The sequence below is a fragment of the Pholis gunnellus genome (assembly GCF_910591455.1).
Source record: "Pholis gunnellus genome assembly, chromosome: 14".
Taxonomy (NCBI): domain Eukaryota; kingdom Metazoa; phylum Chordata; class Actinopteri; order Perciformes; family Pholidae; genus Pholis; species Pholis gunnellus.
This window is the reverse complement of record NC_136541.1, coordinates 16,676,413-16,698,674: the sequence shown is the minus strand read 5'-3', so window position 1 is coordinate 16,698,674 and position 22,262 is coordinate 16,676,413. Positions and strand designations below refer to the sequence as shown.

General features: G+C 42.3%; 1 protein-coding gene across 2 annotated transcripts in view; it reads right to left on the bottom strand.

Moving 5' to 3' along the window:
• Window positions 1-3,395: 3,395 nt before the first annotated feature.
• The window catches only part of pbx1a (pre-B-cell leukemia homeobox 1a), a 46,275-nt gene continuing 27,408 nt past the window's right edge, over window positions 3,396-22,262 (bottom strand). The window contains exons 3-9 of one of the 2 annotated variants that reach the window (XM_079173446.1): window positions 13,417-13,661; window positions 11,419-11,609; window positions 10,986-11,121; window positions 10,041-10,200; window positions 9,002-9,114; window positions 7,651-7,740; window positions 3,396-4,205 (exon numbers count right to left, since the gene is read on the bottom strand). In XM_079173446.1, coding sequence (XP_079029572.1) covers window positions 4,113-4,205; window positions 7,651-7,740; window positions 9,002-9,114; window positions 10,041-10,200; window positions 10,986-11,121; window positions 11,419-11,609; window positions 13,417-13,661 — 1,028 coding nt within the window. In that variant the 3' untranslated portion in view covers window positions 3,396-4,112. The remainder of the gene's footprint in view (window positions 4,206-7,650; window positions 7,741-9,001; window positions 9,115-10,040; window positions 10,201-10,985; window positions 11,122-11,418; window positions 11,610-13,416; window positions 13,662-22,262) is intronic. The other variant, XM_079173447.1, reaches the window with a different exon arrangement.

Sequence of the window (22,262 nt, the reverse complement as noted above, 5' to 3'; positions counted from 1 at the left end):
TCACAAGCTGCCATGTTTTCGATGTAACATCTTAATCTATAGCTAAATAAATGTAGTTGAGTAAAAGAAAAATAAATATTTTTGGAGTTACGCAAGGGTAACCGAGAAAACAAAAGAAGTGAAAAGCAGAATTCAAGCAAAATAGTGTCAATCCGGTGCCAGTCAAACTGTTCACAAAATCCCCAGTAGGCAATAATTACATGTTCGCCTTGAACTTTATTTAAATACCACCTTCAACTTCTGGATGTTTTTGAGAAAACGTGTTAGCACCGCCATCTTGTGGAGAGGGACAGAGCCTTCTGGCCTTTTTGTACACTGCTTTTGTTCTGCTCAACACATTTAGTTTGTAATCTGATTCAATATTCTCATATTTTTGTTGATGCAGTCACCCTCTTGAACATTCTCAAACATTGTCTCATCCTGTCTGCCTGAACAACAGACAAAAGAAAGACTTGACAGCCAGTAATTTAAGAGCTCCACGTGCCACACCCATGTCTCCTATGCAACAATATAATTTGTGTCTGTGTGACAGTGTGTAAATGAGTGAATTTAGGATGAACCACCCAGGAACTCATGTGGTCAGTTAGTCCAACAGCAGCAGCAGCAGCAGCAGCAGCAGCAGTGTGTCTGGGCTGTTGTGTCACTGCACATTAGAGCAGTCTGCTGGGCTCCGGTGTGAGGGGGAGACGAGGTGTCTGAGCCACCCACCCATGCTCTTCTACGGCAGCTGTAATTATAAACAGTGGTACAATGACAGCTGGGGAGGCAGATGTCAACAGCAACATTAGATTTCAATCAGCGCGCACTGTGTCACCACCCCCGAGGAACGAGGAGGTGTTGTACACTGCGTCACACAAAATCTCTCCAAAAACTATACAGAGAACAGTTTTCATTCCCCGCACAACTTATTTTACCGTTTTGAGTTTAAGGTGACGACGCAGCCGACTTGATGTTGTGATAATCATGCCGATGAGCGTCTGAGTGCAGAGCGAAAGCCGGAAGATGTTTGTTTTTTCGGATGAAGTCTTGTCACATTGCTTTTGATGCCTCTGTTTGGTGAGAGCAGGCCCGGCTCTTTCACTGCCCTGCAGGCGCAACGGAGCAGTCTGGCTTTGGCATTTCACACTCGCTCAGCAGTCAAGGCCTGTGACCGTCCGCAGACCTTACAGCCAACTGCTCCCCTCGTACCCTCGCCCCCGTTGTTGGGCCAATTATGAATATTCAGTCGCGATGAAAGTAATTCTCTCGGACATATAACTGTCCAGCCGGATAGTGTCAGTGGTGTTGTTTGCAGAATGTGAATTGGTGTGGGGGGGGGATCTATGAAGGATGTGACTGCTCCCCCTCCTTCAGATTTGGGATATGACAAAAACGTTAAGATGACCTAAATATATACAAAATATGTTGGGTATTTCCTTCTTTTGTGTTCCTCCGTGCGATGGACCTCTATTGTTGTCAAGAACAACCCACACACATCAATGAGCCACATTGTTGCACTGGGTGACAAATACAATATTTGGGTTTGTGTGAGTGGTGTGTGCTTAAAAAAAAAACCTACAGTGACCAGCTGTTTTAAATGCAACATATTTGTGACCAGTTTTGAAACATCTTCAAAGCTGTATTAAAAAGTATTGAGCGACAATGAATCCATTTTAGTTTATGTTTTGGTCTTTTCATGAGATTTGTTGTCTACACCACAAACATGGAATGACACCAGCCTTATCCTTTAATTAAAATGAATAACTGTATCGCTATACGGTCATGCATTGGTGCAGGTATTGCTTGAAAATAGATTGAAAAGATTACATTTTCAGATAGAAGGGGCTTTGAATAGGTTTGTTTGCTCCTGAAAGTCCAAGAAGAAGCTGAAATCCTGACAAACACTGCCTATCTTGCGATCTTTCTTTTTTTTTTTCTGTCAGAGTCACTGATATCTCTCCACCGTTCCACTGTTGAATTTAGCAAAGTGTGCGGGTGTTTGTCTTGTGCATGTACACTAACATGTTGGAAAGGATCCATAATAATAAGCAGGGAGCACATAGAGAGCATAAGAGGGATGATTCCTACTGGCAGACCACTAACCTTGATTGACACCACAACAACAACTCGACTTATCAGTGACTGTGATGACCACAGGATGCCTCCGTGTGATGCTGAGCAAAATGAAATGAGTGTTTGCTCTCTCGTCAACTCAACAATAAAAAGACATTTTTTGAAATGTATAATCTCGCTGTATTACATATCATTTTTAATGTGTTGAAAACCCTTTCCAACAAAGCAAGTCAAGCACAATGGTGCACATAAACACATGTTGAAAGTTCATGAGCCAATTCACCAGAGTGGGTAAGCAAAAAAAAAATAAAAATAAAAGTAATAGCCTACATTAAGCATACCATAAAAAAATAACAAAATACAAAGAAGCCACACAACATAAAAAGTGTCTATAAACAAGGTTAGACTGCTCAGAAAACACATTATTTGACATAATGACTTGTCCCTTCTTTAGTGCTTAATGGGTAACATTTACAATGTTCATAAATGTTTTATACTGAAAGACAAAATCAGTATGACAGTACAGAGACAAGCATGAATTCAAATGTCTACATTTGTTTTGGGGTCAATTCTAGGGTTACTAAAGCAGTACCGGCAGAATAGTATAATGACTTGAATGTTTTATACGTCCAGAAGAGGACACCATTCATTAAAACGAGGAACATAACAGTATCTTTACACCAAAGTGTCCTCGTTAGAGCCGAGCAGCAGTTCAGGTACATCCAGATGCTCGTTTCATGGCGATGATCAGTGGCTCCATGCTGAAGCATTTGTGGACCTGTGCTGCAGATTCAGGAGCGAGGATCCACCATAAAACTCTATTAACATAATGACTTCCCTGTTTAAGTGGATTGTGGTTCATGTATTGAAAAACAAACTCGGTTACGGACGCTCTTGACAAACTTTCTCTTCCGTAGAAAGTGATATTTCATCTCGTCTTTCTTTCAATGGAACAGTGTTATTCACTTGGTTGTAGCACCAGAGCTGAATAACAGAAGATGGTGATTTAAATGAGAAGAAAAAGACATAATGCTGTTTATATTTGATGAAAGAATAGATTACAACCGACTTCATGATGACTTTTTTTGACCGTTTTTTTTGTTTTGGTTAAATCAGCATTTTGGCATCGTCAAAAACGTTTCTTCTGCAGTGGTGAAGGTGGAAAATAATAAGAAATATCATAAAGCATTCAAGTAAAATCAAAAGAAAAGTTTTCTCCTTGTCCAGCATAGAGCAACATTCCTGTCTTTTTTGCTAACTGCATCAGTGAATCCTGCAATTCTGTCACTGTAACTCTACCAATATGCTGCAGAACCAAAACCAACAGTTTGCTTCTAAGTTATTTCCTCCATCTTAATGAATGATGTCAAGCTTGTCCGATTTGATGACAAGTATTTATTTATTGTTTTACAGATAACATACTTCACAGGTTTACCTTAGAGGTAAAATCTCCTGACAGAACTCTTGTTTTGACTCGTCAGAGGCAGAGGGGAAGATGGACATACTTTTATCAAGCACACATTGTAAACAACTGAGCAATATTTAGGTCTAAATGGCGTACCATAGAACAGGTGAGAGACAACAAAATGTAAGTAAGATGTGCCTCTTGCTTGCAAAGACAAAAGTTTCATTTTTACAAAACAAATAATGGTCACCGACATATTTTTTCAACTTTTTTTTTTTTAGTGGCTGAGAGGTAGAATGACGTATTTTCACTTAAAACCAATGATTTGATTTATTTACTTTATCATATCATTTCATCATCATGAGTGAAAACATTACGAGTGAATAAGTAACCCCAGCCCTCTGAATATAATGTGAAATCTGTACAAACGTCTCCATTGATTGTGGTCTTGTTTTGATTTTTATTGTCAAACGTTTTGTTTGTATCCCAAATGTCCAACGTTATAAGCAGAGGAAATATTACTTGGTTTTTTTTTTTCTGGTTAGAAATTCACAGTACCTTTCCAAACTGTGGGGCAGTGAATTCCTTTGTTTAATACTGTAAATAGCAAGGTCAGTCCATGGTTTGTGTAGATGCGGTGTAGAGATGGATGTATTCAGTTGGAAGTATCCGAATGAACGCTTCCGGGTCCTTCTGTGGGCGATGTCACCGACGAAGGAGTCGGAGCATCTTGCCAGCCACCGTTTGTCTGTTTAGATAAGACAGGAAAGAGTTAGCTTCATGGTAACGCTGTAAGATACAATATTGGCATAAAAGTGTCTTTAAGGATAAAACCAAAACAAACAATGAAGCCTGATATATCGTATTCCTCTGTGCCATAGAGCTCCGTGGTTACTATTGTAAATTTAAAAAAGACACATCGCTGAGTCTCGATGTTCGGCGGGATGCAAAGATTCCTCATTACCATAAACATGGGCACAGAGTGTATATTTTCCCACATACAGTACCCCTCTGCTTTAAATACTCACTGGAGCACTAAATGTGTATCAAACTGACACTGAAAATAGTCCCCAACAACTATGCCATTTACTTCTGTTTGAGTAATGTGTTAAAAACTACAGTGCCCAGCTGTTTTAAGATAATACTGAGCTGTTGTTTGTTTCAAATGTACTACATATATACATATATATATATATATATATATACAACATAACCAGTCTTAAACGTTAAGCGAAGAAATATTTTGACATTTCTGAAAATGCACTTTCTGGACACTTTCTGCACATTAACACCAATCTAATGTCTCTCCAAAGGTTAAAAAAAATCCCCACACCACCTGATGTTTTTTATTTTTACAGATTAACATGTTATATCTTTTCTTTTGTTTGATTCATACAAAAAACCTCATGGTGACGACAAGAATCCAGGAAGTCCCAGTCTGGCACATAATCTCTATAATCACAATTTAATATTTTACACTTCATTTTTTTGTGCAGATTAATCAAAGAAGACATCCTGTGTTAGTTAGCACGCTTTAAAAGGTGCTGGTAGGTAGATTTTATTACTTTTTGACAGAGCCATGCTCGCTGTTTCCCTCTGTTTCTGGTCTTTGTGCTAAGCTAAACTAACCGTCCCCTGGCTGCAGGTTCATGTTTAACGGACCGACCTACAGCACAGTGAGATAGTTCAACACATTATTTGTTTTGTTCTTTTCATGGGATTTGTTGACATGAATACAAATATAGAATATCACCAGTATTAATACAAATGAATGAAACAAGACATATTGCGTCACTGTGATCGCTGTGGTCATGTGTTGCTTTTAAAAAAAGATTCAGTACAAAAAACAAGATAGAAAACAACTTCAATTTTAGATAGAAGGGCTTTGAGTCCGTATATATTTAGTCTGCTACTACAGCTACTTTACAGTCAGCGCGAAAAACTGCCAAATACTGTTTTTGAGAGACTCTTCATTCGAAATATCATCCCGCCACTTCCCTCATCTCTCCCGTCCCAACGGCTGACATAATGTGAGATAAACAGACGGGATAAGGCACAGAATACGCAGACCTTTCATATATCTCAGAATATACCCCTGAGATGGTTGATAAAAGAATACATTATCACAGGAAAAGAGATAGCTCGTTAAAACGGAGGCCTTCTCAAATCATGATAAAAGGTTGACTAAAGACCATTAAGGACATTAATTGCAATTTCCACGCTATTAGTGAGAGCGGCGGACGTGCTTTGGCAGCCTCTTATTTCCAAACCCTGTTATTTTGTGTAAAGACTGTCTGTCATCTTATTCAGAAGCAAGAGGGTGAAAAAAAAAGGAAAGAATGAGAAAAAAACATTCCCAGTCTCCGAGAGAGGCAACACCCACCAGCAATTTGAGGGGTGTAATTGCTGTTCAAGGATAAAGAAGGAGAGGTGCACCACAAGAGTTCAGTGAGTAGATCTTAAATAGAAAAAAATGTCATCTGGGCTAAATAAACACACTTAATTCACTGGCTTTGCTGAAAGACTGCATTTTTTTTTGGTTAAAGTGCATTTTTTATAAAAAGAACTATTAGAGACTCATATCATCATCACCAATATCATTGTTATTATTCTTTTGTGAGTCTTCAAAAAGAGTTGTTTTTAATTGGGAAGGATGACAGCCAAAAGTACATTTCACAATAAACTGTCACAATTAGTTTTAACGATAAATGCTACGTTTTCTATTTTTCTAATTCATCACCGCATGATATTTTTTATTTCTCATGGGAGCCTCATTTCTAAATTTGTTTGTCCTGATTATTATACTACGACCTCTTAATATCCTCGACTCATCGATTGGTTGAACTTCTGTTTGTATGCCCCTGGTTGTTGTCGCGATCCTTAGTTTAATCACCACAGTTTTACCGCTCTCATGCATTACCATTACATCGGAGTCACAGCGGTAAACGTCTGTTTCTCTGAAAATTAAATCTTTGAGGAACACAGAAGGTTGTTGAATAACTAGAAGATTTTTTACCCACTCTCAATTTGTGACTGTATTTCCTAATCCAGGTAGCTGCAAATTACATATCTGTTTGTAAAACAAAACCATAACATAAAAAAAGTGAATGCATTATTAAAATATTGAAAAGAAATAAAAAAATATATTTTGGTTTAGAATATTTTGTTGAGCAAGAAAATGTGTAATTTCTGGCTCCAATATTTGTATCCCGAAGCAAACTGAATATTTCTAATCCAGATGTTTAGAAGAGTAGTGGGATGTTTTCTTATTTATTTTTCACGAAATCATATGGTTCGCTCTGTGAAAACTGTTGTTTAATTGCCACGCCCAAATCGCACTAGTTTGGAGGTTAGTTTCGGTTCCACACTTTTTCATAAACAAAGTTGTTGTCTGCTTTCATCAGTCACACACACCAGCACAGTGTATTGAACACCTATTTCCAGTGGAGCCTGTTGTATGTTGCAACTGGCTTCATGCATCCATGTTCTTATTTTTAGCACGAGGGGTGTTGCAGGCTTGGCTGTCAGTGCTGCTGTTCCTGTGGATGAATGATCTGACCAATGTGCTTGGACTGTTAGCCCAAAGCCCCGCTCTTTCTGTCCCTGTGACTGTCGTATTGATTCTGTTCAACCCCGCGCAGCCTGTCGCTATGGATCTACATGCTAACACACTGCCTCCAGTGTTGCCTGTCCCGCCCCGCCCAGCCCAGCAAGGAGACCTAGAAAACTGGCCCGGCCTGTGACAGGCTAGTTAAAGAGTTATTTTAAGAATTAGCAACCTGGAACTTTTTTTTTTTTTTTTTTGTGACGCCAGTTTAGGGAGGTATGACTTGTCCTATGGTGCCAAGGCGAGAGTAGCATCGGGAGGGAGGATGACACCTGTGTCCTTGTTCCTGTCGACTGCAGGTGTCTCGCTAACGCTAATATCCTCCGACAGACCAGGAGCGTGTCCAGCTACTCAGCCTGGTGGCTGCCTCATTGCCTGCCACCTAGGGCACGACTGGAGCAGGGGGTGGCAACTGGCTGGACAGCAGCTCAACACCGGCAAACTCTGCTAAGTGGCATCCTAGCGTACGCACAGAGATTACACAATATACACATCCTGCAACTGGGGACATCATTGCAAAACTAAGACAGCAAAGGGAAATGTTGAGAACGGAACAGAGAAGAAGGGGCTTGTTTACAGGTCTTACGTTGATGCCCTGTGGACTGTACATCTGGCTGGCTGCGAGGCTGTCACTGTATCCTCCGGTCTGGCTGATAACATGGCGAAGGGTATCCACCTGGAACAACGGGGACACAGACAAAAGGCCTGGTCAGACAAAAGCTCTGGATAACAAAGACAGCCATGCACAAGGAAAGGTCAGTCTGATAGTAAAAGGGTACCAGAAACAGGAAAAGGTTACAAACAGCGAATCACAAGGATTTGACTGCCACTACAAGCTTGATAACAAACATTGCAAACAGACAAAATACAAGACAGACGACAAGAAGTAACTAATTATAAATGCATTTGTAGATGTCGTAAAACAATACGTCAAAATCAGACCATAAATATACTTTGCAACTCATTATTTAACATGTAGCTGAACACTGTGTTATTCAGTGTATACGCAGACAAAGAGACATTTCTTCGTGACACTAAAACAAATGCTCTAATTAAATTTCACATCGAAACACGTTTACCCATCGTGGCTGCCAATAACAATACGGTACAAGTGAGGTCACATCTTACATTATTTTGTCGTAAAAGTTTTATTGGAATGCCGCCATTTTTATGTTCTTCACAAAATTCACTGGAAGCTGCTTTGTAGTTTTTGGCAGAGCGGCCCGTCAGGTTACGCATGAAAACACACCTGCTGTATGGATTTCACAACAAATAAGACTTCTCTACTCAGCAGGCCAATTTACTCAAAGTTGTACTTTGTCTTTTCTTTTAATTGCACAGCCCTGAGAGCGAGGCCATTCTGACATCCTCGGAAGAATAATCCCCTTAAAGTTACACGAGTTTCAATAATTAAAGGCCAACCCCGAAGACCTCTTTACCTCTTTTAAGGGTTGTTCTTTTGCATATTCATGAACGACCTAAAGCATTTGGAGAGCTGATCTGAATAGAAAAGGGGGGATGGAGGGATAGAGAAAATCATGCCAAAAGCGCTGAAACCAAATCAGAATATCACCACGGGTAGTGATTCCTTAATCTATGGTGAGAGTTGTAACACTTAGAAACACTGTGCTGGTCATCACTGTCCACTGGGGCAAGGTCAGGAAGCTACAGCGCACCAGTGGCTATGTGAACTCTTGTCAGGAGCGCTGATGAATGTTGCACCGTTTCCAAAACTGTCTGCAGTCGTCTACTCAACTGTGGGTTGACAATGGCTTCCACATTAATGTAAAGCTTCGGGCTAAGTGTAACCTTTGTTTCACTGTGTAGGTCAAGTCATTGGGGGCGTCTGCACTTCCAGACTGGACAGTGGTTGAACAGTTTCGATCTCAAGAGTTTTTGTCAGCTTTCGGTTCTCTTAAGCTCGGAGAGGCGCCTACCTGGGATTGTATGTTGGCCCCAACCTGCCCCCCTTGGTACGAGTCCCCATTGAGGGACTGCACACTCATGAACAAGTCTCCGGAGTTTGACATGTTAAAAGAGCCGGCAGAACCTGAGAATACATAGAGGCAGAGAAGAAGGAAGGGAGCGAGAGAGTAGGACAAAGAAAGACAAGAGAGAGAAGGAGGTAACAGGGAAGAGAAGAGGAACAGAAAAAAGGAGTTAAAATGATCATGCATAAGCAAAAGAGCATTAAGGTGGTTAGTTGAGGGCAGCAGGCATCATGGAAAAGGCTTTCTCGACAAAACATGCACGCTACAGATGCAGTATGTGCACATTAAAATATCACTGAACCATAATTCAGAAGGAAAAATCAACCAGCAAGAACCATGAGACAGATAATCATCATAAAACTGTTTAAGTCCAGTTAAAACAGGCCTTATGGATTATATTGTTGTTAAATGTCCGTGCTGCTAGTGTTTCATTAAGGAAGTAACAATTGATCTGCAGGAAGACCCAAAGAATTGTCTTCGTCCTTTAATGGACCCCAGCTCCCCAGATGTAAAGAGACCATCGCGTAACTTGATTTCAACACCCGGTCCTAATCCAATACTGTTGCCAAAGTCTCTATATGACAAAAGACTCCGCTTGCCCTCTGAGCAGCTTAATGGCATGCACAGGGTCAACCGGACAAGAGGCAGGAAAAATTAACGTCCACAAGACCAAGAGGTCAATAACAGAGACGGGGGGGGGGGGGAATGAGTGAGAGTCACAGACGACAAAGGCTGCGAAGAAAGAGAAATACTGGAACAAGAAGAGCAAAAGAGCCGCATTATATTACTGGGTTAGTCAAAGAGAAGAAGAGACTAAATTCTTGAGTTGGAGCTCAGGGGGGGGACGGACGAATGAGAACATCATAGTGCTCTATCTCGTGCAGCGACCTGAACCGGTATCAAAAAGAATTGACTAATTCTTCAATCTACAAAGCTTCTTTTGATACAACCCAGTGGTCTGTAGTCTGCTTGTGATTCAGCTCACCTGCTGAATTGGGAGTTGATGGGGAGTTCGCCTGGCTGCCCTGAGCAGACACACTGGTTGCGCTGACTGCAGTCCTCGCTGCGTACATGTTGGCCTCTTCCTGGAACTTGCCGATGTTTTTCTTGTATCGGATTCTCTTGTTCCCAAACCAGTTTGATACCTGTCAAAATGACAATGACAAGAGACACAGCTGTTGAGTTGTAACAAATGTAAGCAAAAAAAAAAAAACGAGGAATTGGTAGCATTTTATTTGCAGTGTTGAATAATAATATTTAATACCTAAGCCTGGATTTTGGTTTCTTTACCAGTACCACCTTTTAGCACCAGCAGTCTCGGCTGCTATGACATAGTTGGCACATGGCGGATTATCAGTGGTTTGGTTGTAAAGTACCAAACAATAAATCAACAACAATAAAGTAATGGATCAGATCTATTTGTAAATGTTACTATACTATTCTTATAGCACTGTTTTCCACCAACCTGTGTAATCACAAATGCACATTAAACATAAGCTGCTGCTTGGACAGAACCCATTCTGAACATACAAGAACAAGGATAAATTGAAAAAGTACAAATTCAAAATAGCATTCATAAAATACTGTATGAATGCAATAAAAAAAAATGGTGGTATCAAGTGATTATGAATTGAGATTCACTTCAGTCAGTGTTGATATTTAGTATCAACCTATCTGTCCATTGTTCATAATACTTAGCATCAACTGACCACAACCACAACATTGATAACAATGAGGTCATTTTTACCCAAAATGTTGAGAATGCATTTATTGTAAAATACAGATTTACTAAGTGACTCCAATCAAAGTAAAATCTTAAATCCTACAAGGCCCTGGTTAAGGGCTGGTTAATGTGCCACTGATTTAGAATATTTGTGACCAAACAATTGACAGCACAATCTAAGTAGATCGCTGAGTTTATTCTGGTTACCTGCGACACTGTGATGCTGCATTTCTTGGCCAGCTCTTCTTTGGCCTCCTCGCTGGGATACGGGTTACTGAGGTGGGAGTAAAAGTACTCATTTAGGATCTCTGTCGCCTGTTTGTTGAAGTTCCTCCTCTTTCGCCTGGAAAGAGAGCAGAAAGGGGACAGACAGAGAGAGAGATTAATTAACAAAAACACTAACGTTCTTCATTCAAACCAGGATAGTTTAGTTTATATGAACAGTGCTGGAGCATTAAAGAACGGTAATTAAAAGCTGTTAAAATGCATTTAGATAATAAAAAAAAAAATCCAGGTACACAATAGAATCCGTCTGACCAATGGCAACACAAATAAATAAACCTTTTTTAAAAAAAGAATTAAAAAAACCACCTTGGAGCTCAATCTTTGACAACTAAAGGTTAGTCATACACATACAGACCTGGCGTCGAGGAAGCGCGAGCGCAGGATCATGACGGCCTCGCAGGTGCTCTGCTTCAGCTGCATCTGGATGGAGCTGAACTTGCGGTGGATGATGCTGACCATGCGCTCAATCTCTTTGGGCGAGATGGGTCGTGTGCGAGACTGCTCCCTCAGCAGGTTCATCACATGGGTGGTGAACTCATTGCACGCCTGGATGCACAGACAGACAGGATTCATAAAAAGAAGAACTATCATGGAGGCTCAACGGCTTCAGACAGAACAAAAGGGTGAAATTGGATTCTGGAGAGGCTGCACCTTCACTGGTGGGCCTTGGCCTCGCAGAAGCAGTTCTGACAGTGTAACAGCGTTGGAGGTAATAAGAGGAGTCTAAATTAAAGCAGCACACACGGTGCGCTGTTTCACGGCAAACAAATGTAGCAGCGGAGTCGTACAGTGGAGGCGGCGAGACTCGCGGTGTTCTGAATATTAAAAAGACTTCTCTTCAATGGAAGAGAAGATGTGACAAGTGAAGAGAAATCTAAAATGACAGCCGGCTTTCAGTCCCGTTAACGTTCAAGAGGTTTAAACTGTCTCCCTCTCTTTTTACTCCATCTTTCAGTCTACCTTGTTCTGTCTCTGTCTGAATCAGTCACTGGATATGACTGCATTCAGAGTCAAGGTGTCTGTTGCTTGTCAACACCAGGGTTACGTCAGTCAAAGTGATGCACCGAGCAGCCGTTCTGCTTGCACACACACGGCAGACACTACTCACTCATACGCGCGCGAGGTGTACGTAGCGCGGTGACACAAAAATGCTCAGGTGTGTATTGACTGTGACAGTTAGCGATGACTAGCCTTCCTCGGAGAAGATGACAAACCCAGGACGCTTTGACTTCCGAAGGGAATGACAAGACGTTACAGTCTTTGGAAAAGAGCCGGTGTGTGACTGATATAATGGCTGCTTGCTGAAGATAACATCTCTGAAAGGCTGGCTTGTCATGAGTTGGCCTGTGAGAGCTGATTTCAAGAGCATTCCACTTAGTTAGAAATTCTCAGGATAATAACTCCTCCGTCATTTTCACCAACGTATTCCTATTTTGGTTCACAGATGGAGCTTTTCCCAGCATGCATTAGACAAAGGACAAGGGAAAAAGGACACAATGCCAAAACACAATAGTCGCTCTCATATTCTTAACAATTTAGAGTCTTCAATTGAACTCAACTGCGTGTTTATTCACCGTACAAGGAAACACAGGAACTCTTCAGGGGGAACATGTAAACCAATGCAAAGTATCAATCCCTCATTATTTTTCGTGCATTTATTCATATTGTTTTTGTTATCCTAGAAAAGAACATGTTCTTTATGCTTCCTCCTCTCTGCAGGGAGAGGTCAGAGGTCAGGTGAGCTGGAAGTGGTGTGAATCTGCGTCATGTATCACCGCTACATCTTAAACACGTTTGCAATTGAATTATGTCAAGACACATATTTGTGCATGTCAACAATGTAACATATTATAAAGATTAAAATCACTGACATTTTTTTTAAAGTTTTGCCTCTGTCCATATCCACCACCAGTCGGGACGATGTCCAACTTTTTCAGTAGTTGCACATTTAAACAGAAAAGAGAAATGTAAAATTACAACACATCCTACAGTCGTCACCTGCGTAGTGGGAGGATTTTGGAAGAGGAGAGAACATTGATATGAACTTTCATGAAACAATGAAATAGACTATTACCTAAAATTTGGAATGAAAACACTGAGGTACAACAGGACATTCCCCCCAAATATTGACTGTGAAGGGAACATAACATTTAAAACAGATCTGGCTCATTCCTATAATGGGGGGTTGTATTAAGGCTTAGCAGGTGAATGAAGTCTACAATCCACATTTATGGTATGGTACATGCCTTTTTTTTGCATTTACTGATAAAATACTTACATGACAACATGAACATGTGTTACAAGAAGCTAATTAACAGAGAATAATAACAGAGAAAATACTCTTCCTCCCCACCTGCTCGTATTTCTCCAGCTCTGTGTGGTAAATTTGTCGGATCTGAGACAGCTTGGCCCGGTAGTCGGAGTGTTCTGCTGAGTTGTCGGCGCCGACGCCGCCAGCGGCTGCCGCGGCGGCCGCGGCAGCTGCCGCCCCGCCGCCCTTCTCCGGCCCGGCCACGCCCTCCGCCAGCAGCATGTTGTCCAGTCGCATCAGCTGAGGATCCGGGGGCTCCTCCTCCTGTGCGCCACGGATACTGAGCACTGTGGAGGACAAGGAGAAGATGACATGAAGACAGTGCTACTAAACAGTCCTATTTACATGGCTGCTCAAAATGTGCAGCAAGGGATAATAATTCTGCTATGACTGAGAAGGAGTCTTAACTCCAGCGTACCAAATGAACTCCCTGAAATATGGCCATCGATTTTAATAGTTCAAGTCTGTGTCATAAAACCCTGCAGCCGCACGGAGGCTGGCAGCTCGGCAGGACCATAAAACTATCATTTCATCGATTCTGACCATCATTTCATGTAAAAAAAATAAATAAATTAACACAGCCTTCTACAAGAGTTCATCTTTCATTGCTCTCCTTATGCTCCAGCTATTAATATATTCTCGGCTGCTATCTAAACAGAAAAGCAAAGTAATAACACACGTCAGACTCAGTATGCTAACACAAAGACACAGATCAGGCAAGGAGATGACAGAAAAATCATATTGCTCCCAAACTAGATGAAGGTGCTCAAATTGAAAATGTGATCACTACTTTTGGAAAAAGTACAATAGAGGTAATGTTTCAAAATTCATCATTTCATGTGTGATCGTTACGGTCAATTATTTTAACACTTCTTCTCTCATCTCAACATCAAACGGGATGCGCAGTTATTCTGCATTGCTTCTGCCCATATCATACAAATAACTACTATATTACCACACTAACATCACGCCTGGAACACACCAGTGCCGGACTCAGAGTGCTGCAATCTTCATTTGGCAGGACTAAGGATGCTTTTACGGCTGACACCGAGGTCTGTTTACACACTTGCTTGGGGCTTTTGAACCTGCACGTATTCACACACCTACAGGCACTCAGCTCTCAACTGACACTCAGCTCCCATGGTGTGGAGAGTGAAGTGTAAACACAACAGCGACAGGCCTGCTGGGACAGACATGCACAAACAACATCCACGCAACTTACACATAAACGGCTGCAGTCGTGCACACATCCACACACCCATATGTTCTGAGAAATATAGGTGACAAAAGGCTCAATTTGCACCAAAAACTATTGAAACGATGCTATTTCAACTACAATCCTGGAGTGTAAAACATACAGGTATATCGGCGTGACTTTGTATTTAAAGATCAGCTGCGCTGCCCTGCCTCTTTCTGCCACCAGAAGGCTCCCTTGGTAAAGCAGCAGAGTGTCCTGCTTTTCTCAAGAGGTGCTGAAAACCGCCGACCAGGTGCAGCCCTCCATTCCAGCCACTGTCTTCAAGGACAAAGACAAAGCTCACGCAGCCACGACATTTTTCACAAACACACCTTAATCTATGCATCTATCAAAATGTTTCAGGAAGACGATCTAATACTCCCCCCCCCCCCCTCCCCCTTATGTCTGGTGACTGTGGACGGTGAGGGCAGATGACAGGTCGTGTGACAGAGCAGTGAAGCCACGTTGCAGTCCACAGTCGCAGCGACGGCTCTTTTGTAATGAGGATGTAAGGTTGAGTCGCCCTGTGACCTTTCTGGCGAGCGGGGGGTCCAGATGGATTCCCGGGAGCCGCACGAGGAGCTCGTCTACCCTGGTCCTCCTCTTTCCACCCCCACCGCCCCCCCCCCCACCCCCCGCCCCCCCCCACCTCCTTTCTCCTTCCCTCTCTTTTCCTCCTCCGGCAATAACATCATCCATTCCCATCAGCTCCAACACGTGAGCGAGCTCAGCTCAAGAGGCAAATGTCAATGGCTATCAGACGGCTGGAAAAGGTCAGGAGTTCAGATGGGGAGCAGACGCATGTGCGTGTGGGCGCGTGTGCACATGTGCTGGTAGATGAGTATGTGGATATTTTTCATGTGAATCACACCAGCGGGAAATTATAACACTCGCCAGTTTCATTCTGACAAAATAGTGGCACATCCCAACCAGAGGGGCAATCTAATGAGCCTAAGAGTGATTTATTCATTCCCTCCGAGTCCCAGAGTGCACAACTAAAAGCATGAAATGGATTAAATAAATACAATTAATAAGGAAAATCAAACAATTCACTGTGCTGTGGCATAATTACCCTAACCACAGCCATCAGCTTTATTTATTTCTGTTCAGTAATAGCAATGAAATCGATTAGACCTTGATGCCAGTCAGAGTGCTCCTTGTGAACTCTGCAACCATGGACCACACATTAACATAATCGCCTGACAGAGAGAAGGGCCCTCTATAACAATACATCACATGCTCCCAACACTTTATTATAACACCAAAAACCTTTTATACGCACCTCCTAGTCTATTACTGTTGCAACAAAGGCATGGAGTCCAATGCTGCTCTGAGATTCCCTTATTCCAGTTATTACAGTCACAGATTCCTATCTATAAAAGGAAGATGGCCATCATCTCATCTTGATCATTACCGACAGACTTAATTGAACAATGAGAGGACACAATTCCCCCTCTATGTCGCTTCCTCCCTCCCTCCCTCCCTCCCTCCCTCCCTCCCTCCTTCCTCCTCTCCTTTGTGCACGCTCTTGTATAATTCCTTCCCTGAGATGTGGGGCACTAAACCCAAAAAGGCAAGGCATAAAAAATAAATGCGCATCATAAACAATCCCTGAGCCCTTTCCTGAATAATGAATGGAATTCTAAGAATAAGCCTTTGTTTTGGTTATTGACTAAATTAATTTCTGCTGTTTTACTTCCTTAAGGGCTGGCTCATACCCATCGCCACACTGCCTGCTGTTTGCAGACAACAGGAGTGTAAATAAACATGGCGATTAAGCCACCCACTCATACAGGGGGAATCAAGGTGCACACAACACAAACATACACACATTGTGCATGGCTGTGAGCACACACACACACACAGGAAAATTACACAGCTATGCACATTGGCAGACTACCCTAAGCACCCAGCCTGGCGCCCTGCGAGTGCTTTTAAATGAAAACATGCTTAATTAATGATGTTGAAGTATTCTGTCACAATTAGGAAGATTTACGGTCAAACAAGGCAGCAGCGATGTCCCTGACAGCCATGATGAAAGTTTACCCTTCTTGCCTCTGACTGGCAGCGAGCAGCCAACGCTGGACTGGATCCATTTCCCATCAATACAGTAATGCAATACACTCCGCAGTTTAGTGTATACGCGCGTGTGTGTGTGTGTGTGCGTGTGCGTGTGTGTCCTTCCTTGCCTTGCGCTGGTCCACATCACATGACCCCAGAGAGGGCCAGGCAGTGGCTGTGCTGTGTATTGATTGTGTGGGCAAACGTCATCTAGGGTTTCAGCAGTTAATAAATCAGGCCTGCTCCTGACACGACCGCGTGTGTGTGTGTGTGTGTGTGTGTGTGTGTGTGTGTGGGCCTGTCACAGACCAGTCAGCAGGAGTGAAAGCGACAGCCACATGATAATGTAACATCACCACCATTCATCCCTGCCACACAGCATTCTGAGACAAAACAACAACAACCTAGGAACCCGAAAAAAAAGCAGCTTGATTTACAGCAGACATGACAAGTATCACTAATACAAATCCTCCCCTCCCCGCTCCTTGAAGGAGTTCAACATCCTGCACTCATCTGCATTTGATGCAAGCCCAATGAAGCCGTCTTCATAGGAAGCAGCATACTGACCCACACACCAGAGGTAAACTACAGTGCTAAGCAATGCTATTATCATTACTGAGAACACTAAATGAATATTGTGTTACATTACGTCTAATTTACTGTATATGTGGCCATTTCTACTAGATAGAATCTGGGCTTTAATAAAGAAAAGGGCAATCACTATGGAATTACTGATCATACCTCACAATAAAGTCTCTGCTATGAAAACAATTGCTGTAATCTAAATATTGTGTAATTAACATAGTCTTAAAATGTTCTCTTGTGTAACTTTAGCTAAAAGCTAGATTTGAGGTGTATCCATTAACTCATGGAAAACTTTCTAAAGCCCAAAATGTTCTTTCTGACACCAGATAATGGGAAAGTGTTAAAAGACTGCCTTAGCATCACACTTGATGCAGCAGAACCAGAGACATCATCTTTTTTATTCCATATACCTTCCCCTGCCTTGTCAGGACCCGGCACCCTAAATTACCCACAATGCAACAGAGATTCGGGTGTATTTTGTGCCAGCAACGACTGATGTAGCCTCGAGCTGCTAGCCTCAAGCAGAGACAGGGAGCGTGCTAAAGAGCGTTAATATATTTTATTTCATTTTCAATCTTGTAGGACGAGGGCTTTGCCGAAATACATTTGGCGAGAGTAAGATTATTTTTGTGGAATGGACATATTTCACTGGGTACAAAAATGGTATTGAGATTTAAACCCAGCCATACCAATAAAGTATTTCAAAAAGTGCGTCGCACAGTAGAGGTAAATTACAGCGCTAAGCAATGCTATTGTCATTACTGACATTATATCTCTATTTACTGATTATGTGGTCGTTTCTACTAAATTGAATCTGAGCTGTAATAAAGAAAGGACAATCTTTATGAAGTCACTAATCATAGCTTAAGTCTATGCAATGAAAACTATTGCTCTAGTCTAAATATTGTGTTGTTTACGCCGTCTTAAAATGCTCTGTACTGTAAGCTAGATTTGTGGTCTAGCCGTGAAACTTTCTCAGGCCCAAAATGTTCTCTCCATCACCAGATAATGGGAAACTGTGCAACCTCAGTACACAAGGGCATAGTCATAAAGCACCTCTAAAACAGCTTTATGTTTTATCAGCCATCTCAAGTATCATGTGCAGAAAGGGGGCAGAGCTGGGGTGTTGTATCTGACACTGGGGTGGGGGGATGGGGGCTACCAAGGACAAGGAGAAACACCAAGGAAATACTGGAGGGACAGGCCGAGACGAGGAGATGTGGATGGTACAGGCAAGGAGGTGAGAGAGTGATGGAGGGAAAATGAAAGGCGAAAAATAGAAATGGAATGGGAAAGCGAGGTGTCAATTAAAAAAATGAACCCCAGTGCATTTGGGAGGTGACAGCTGGTGGGAGACGAGCTGACAGGCGTCACATTAGGCGGATTTGGTGGCCGCTCCCCTCATCCCCTCCTTTTTTTTTTTTCTTTTCTCATCTCCCTCTGTCTCTCTCTCTCTCTCTGGCTTTCTCCACTGGCGATCGGAAGTGAGGCAAGAACTCAGCTTGGTGTTTTTCAGAACAAGTTCCCCCTGCAGCTACTCCTAATAACGGTAATTATCTTCATCATCTGAGGCTTAAGCAGGCCAGTTTGAGGCCTGAGGGGCTGGCCTGATAATGAGGCAGCCAGCGCCAGAGGAGAAGACCATTCAGAGCACCGCCCTGCCACCAACGCAGAGCACCCCCATTTAATAAAAGCCTTCATTAAAATAATTCATTATGCAAAATAGGCAATACATTAGCCCCCTGGCTGTCAGTCTTTCTTAAGATTTCTTAAAATATATATATATATATATATTTTTGATTGAATCAAACTCATGCTCAGTCAATGCACTTTTAACAGCTCCAGGGTCGCACTGGAAACCACGCTGAATAGCTGAGGAGAAGTCACGAGCTTGTGGAGCAGCGAGCTGCACAGTCAGCCCTTAAGCAGAGAGACAAAGACATCTATGGAGAGACGGAGAGAGCACGGGAAAACACAAAGTACACAAATAACTGGTCACAGCAACTTTTTGTGAAAAGCTGGGCTTGGTATCATTTCACATTTTTTATTTTTTTTAGGCAATAAAGGTTCCCTGAGTTTTTGAACCTTGGACGTTGCCTCTCGAGACAGTTGCTTCAACGATGTCCCCCTGCTAATAGATCAGACACTGCTTCTATGTTTTCTTTTTAGAGAACAAACAACGTATTTGTTGTTTTTTTTTGGAGAACCTGTGCAAATACATGGGTCTTGAGGGGCTGATATGCCTCAACAGCACTGCTTGTCGGATAGTCAAACATCTCTGGAAACTACAACAATCGGGCATTCGCCCACACTTCACGCAACCATTCGCCCTTTTCACTCTTTTTTTTACCATTTTCACAACTATTTCTGACACTTTAGATAATTATTAATTGGATAGTTTTTACTCACAAAGAAGTTGTCCACGCCACGAGAAAACCTTCATTATTCTGGCAATAGGGTCAGAAAATGTGATCTAAAACTTCACCATCCCAGGAAGAGCTGATTTCAAGCAGACAATGGTATTCCTGTCATATTGGACACTATCAGCTCTTTGTCCTCCGTGCAAGACAGGCACACAGGGAGGAGAAGAAATCATTAAACTGTTACTGTAACTTACAGTTACTTACCAATTTGGCATTCTCCTTTTCAATTAATCCAGACACATAGCCATTTATTTGTGAAATTAAATCGCTCTAGAATCCTCCTTATCATGGGAATATGGACGAACATTAATGGTTTGTATTTAAAGTGTTCCAGGACACCCAACAGAAGTGAACAGCGCATTGCCCATTGTAAATAATTAGAACATATTCCAACAATTAATCAGCTTTTTCCTGCTCAAAACTATCGTTATTATATCGGCCCTTAAAAATCAGTCGACCTCTAGTTAACATTAGTATTACTGTCCTTTATGCTATAAAAATACTTAAAAATGACTGTGGACAATCCTAATCTATTTCCTTAATGTATCAAATTGTGATTAAATGTATCAGCAAATAAATGCCTCTCATCAAATGACAGCCAGCATAGTGATGCTGTCCCGGGCAACAGTTGGTGAGGAGGTGACGTGTGAAGCGTTCGGAGCCAGGAGGAGATGGTCCATGACAGTTAACATCCTGCCCTAACTGTTGCCCTACAAGCCCTCCCTACGCACCAGGACAAGACATGAAACAAGAGGTCCGGTAACACAATCCTCCTCAGGTCCCCGTGGTGTGTGTTCCTGTGCGTGGCACATTTCATAAGGCTCCGCTCTTTGACTGGTGATGAGTTTATGCTAAGGTAATTAACAGTAATTAATCCTTAATTACAGCAATTAGCAGAGTCGCAGTAAATTAAGCCACATCTGGAGGCACGGAGCAGGGCTAGACAAGTAGGGGTGGGCTTTTTGACAAGGTGGAGACGCAGAGACAACGTGACGGAGATTGTTTGGGTCTACCTGTGATGTCCGAGGGGGTTTCCGTCCCTGCTCCAGGCCGTCTGCTGGGACCCGCCATAAACCGCGTGATCTCAGAGGTGGCTGATGGGGCAGGGTCCGATGAACACGGAGGGCTGAGAGAGGGGGTTCATTTCTGAACGAAATTGTTTCATCTCAGGGAGAAGGGCTCCCTTAAGCTACCACGCAAGGACACCCACCATATGGCCGCTCACAGACAATAGCGCCGGCAGGTTCTGCTTCGCCGTGCTCGGCTTCACTCGACAACACGCTTTTTACACAACGTCGCTAGATGGCTTCGTAGTTTGCCTCTCTGGAAGAGCAAAATGACACCGGCTATGTATAGGATACAATACAGAGAAGAGGAGCACACAGGAGTGCTGCTGGTTCATTATTATTGTCCTGTCCTGCAGGGGAAGGCCACCAGAGGCACGCAGGCCGCCACCGGCACTCGACAGCTTAACTAAAGGGAATTTGTCGGAAATGTTGTTGTGCTCTCTCATCCGCGTGCCAAATTATCTCTTTCACAGCCATTGGTTATTAATCGTAGTTTAGTTAATTTTTTTTTCCACCCGCATTCTGCGGAAGGAAGGTTGGTAGGGTTAATTATTTCAACTCTGACGTGCATGCTGTCATAAGGACGGCAGCCTTCTTGTGGAGAGCTCTCATATATACGGCTACAATATCCTGATTATGGGAGAAAGAACGTTATGCACGTTGCCTAAACGGATGGAATAAAATGACAGGTCTGTTGGGAGATTTACATTTTCACGTGGTGTCTTAATTAGACTTAATGTTAACCCTAATATTGATATGGCACGATGATTAACGAGGGAAATTCAAAAATGGCGCATCGCATCAAAAAGGTTGCCGAACCCTGCTGTACAGAGTTCATTGAGAGTCACGTGGTTCAGCCTGAACTATACTCTACTATTAAAAAAGATTCTGAGTGGTTACTTAGATTACACCATGATGCATTCTATCTCCAGTGGGAACAATGTCTTCCATGATGACAATGCTCCTCTCCATAAAGCACAAGTGGTCACTGAGTGCTTTGAATGGCACGATAATGCTGTTAGTCATATGCCAATATGTCTTCTGTAAATAGATATGATCCGATTGTCTCTTCTATATATAGGCGCGATCCAAACTGAGCCCCTGCGTATATACAGTATCTGTGCATCACGGGTCAAGTAAGTGTTACATCAGGAAGTACATATCCTTCCAGATGATGAATATACATTGACAGGTAAGGTCAGCTGTGATATTCCTGTACTGTAATGCTTCTGGTTTTACCTCCTATATCTTGGAGACCAACTCGAAGACTGTACGGGTTGGATCACTGGCACACTCTTTCCCTCATGGCTGTCATACAGCAGAAGCCCTGAAGCTTTTCCCACAAATTCAGATCACAATCTAACAAAACTACAAAGGACACTTTTGTTGTCCCATGACGAAACCATGGAAAAGCTAAAAATATCAGCATATGACTGATATGAGAGATTGAAACTGCAGCTGGAGATTTTTTTGTTTTTCATTTATTGATCTCACAATATTTTGTTTGATTATTCA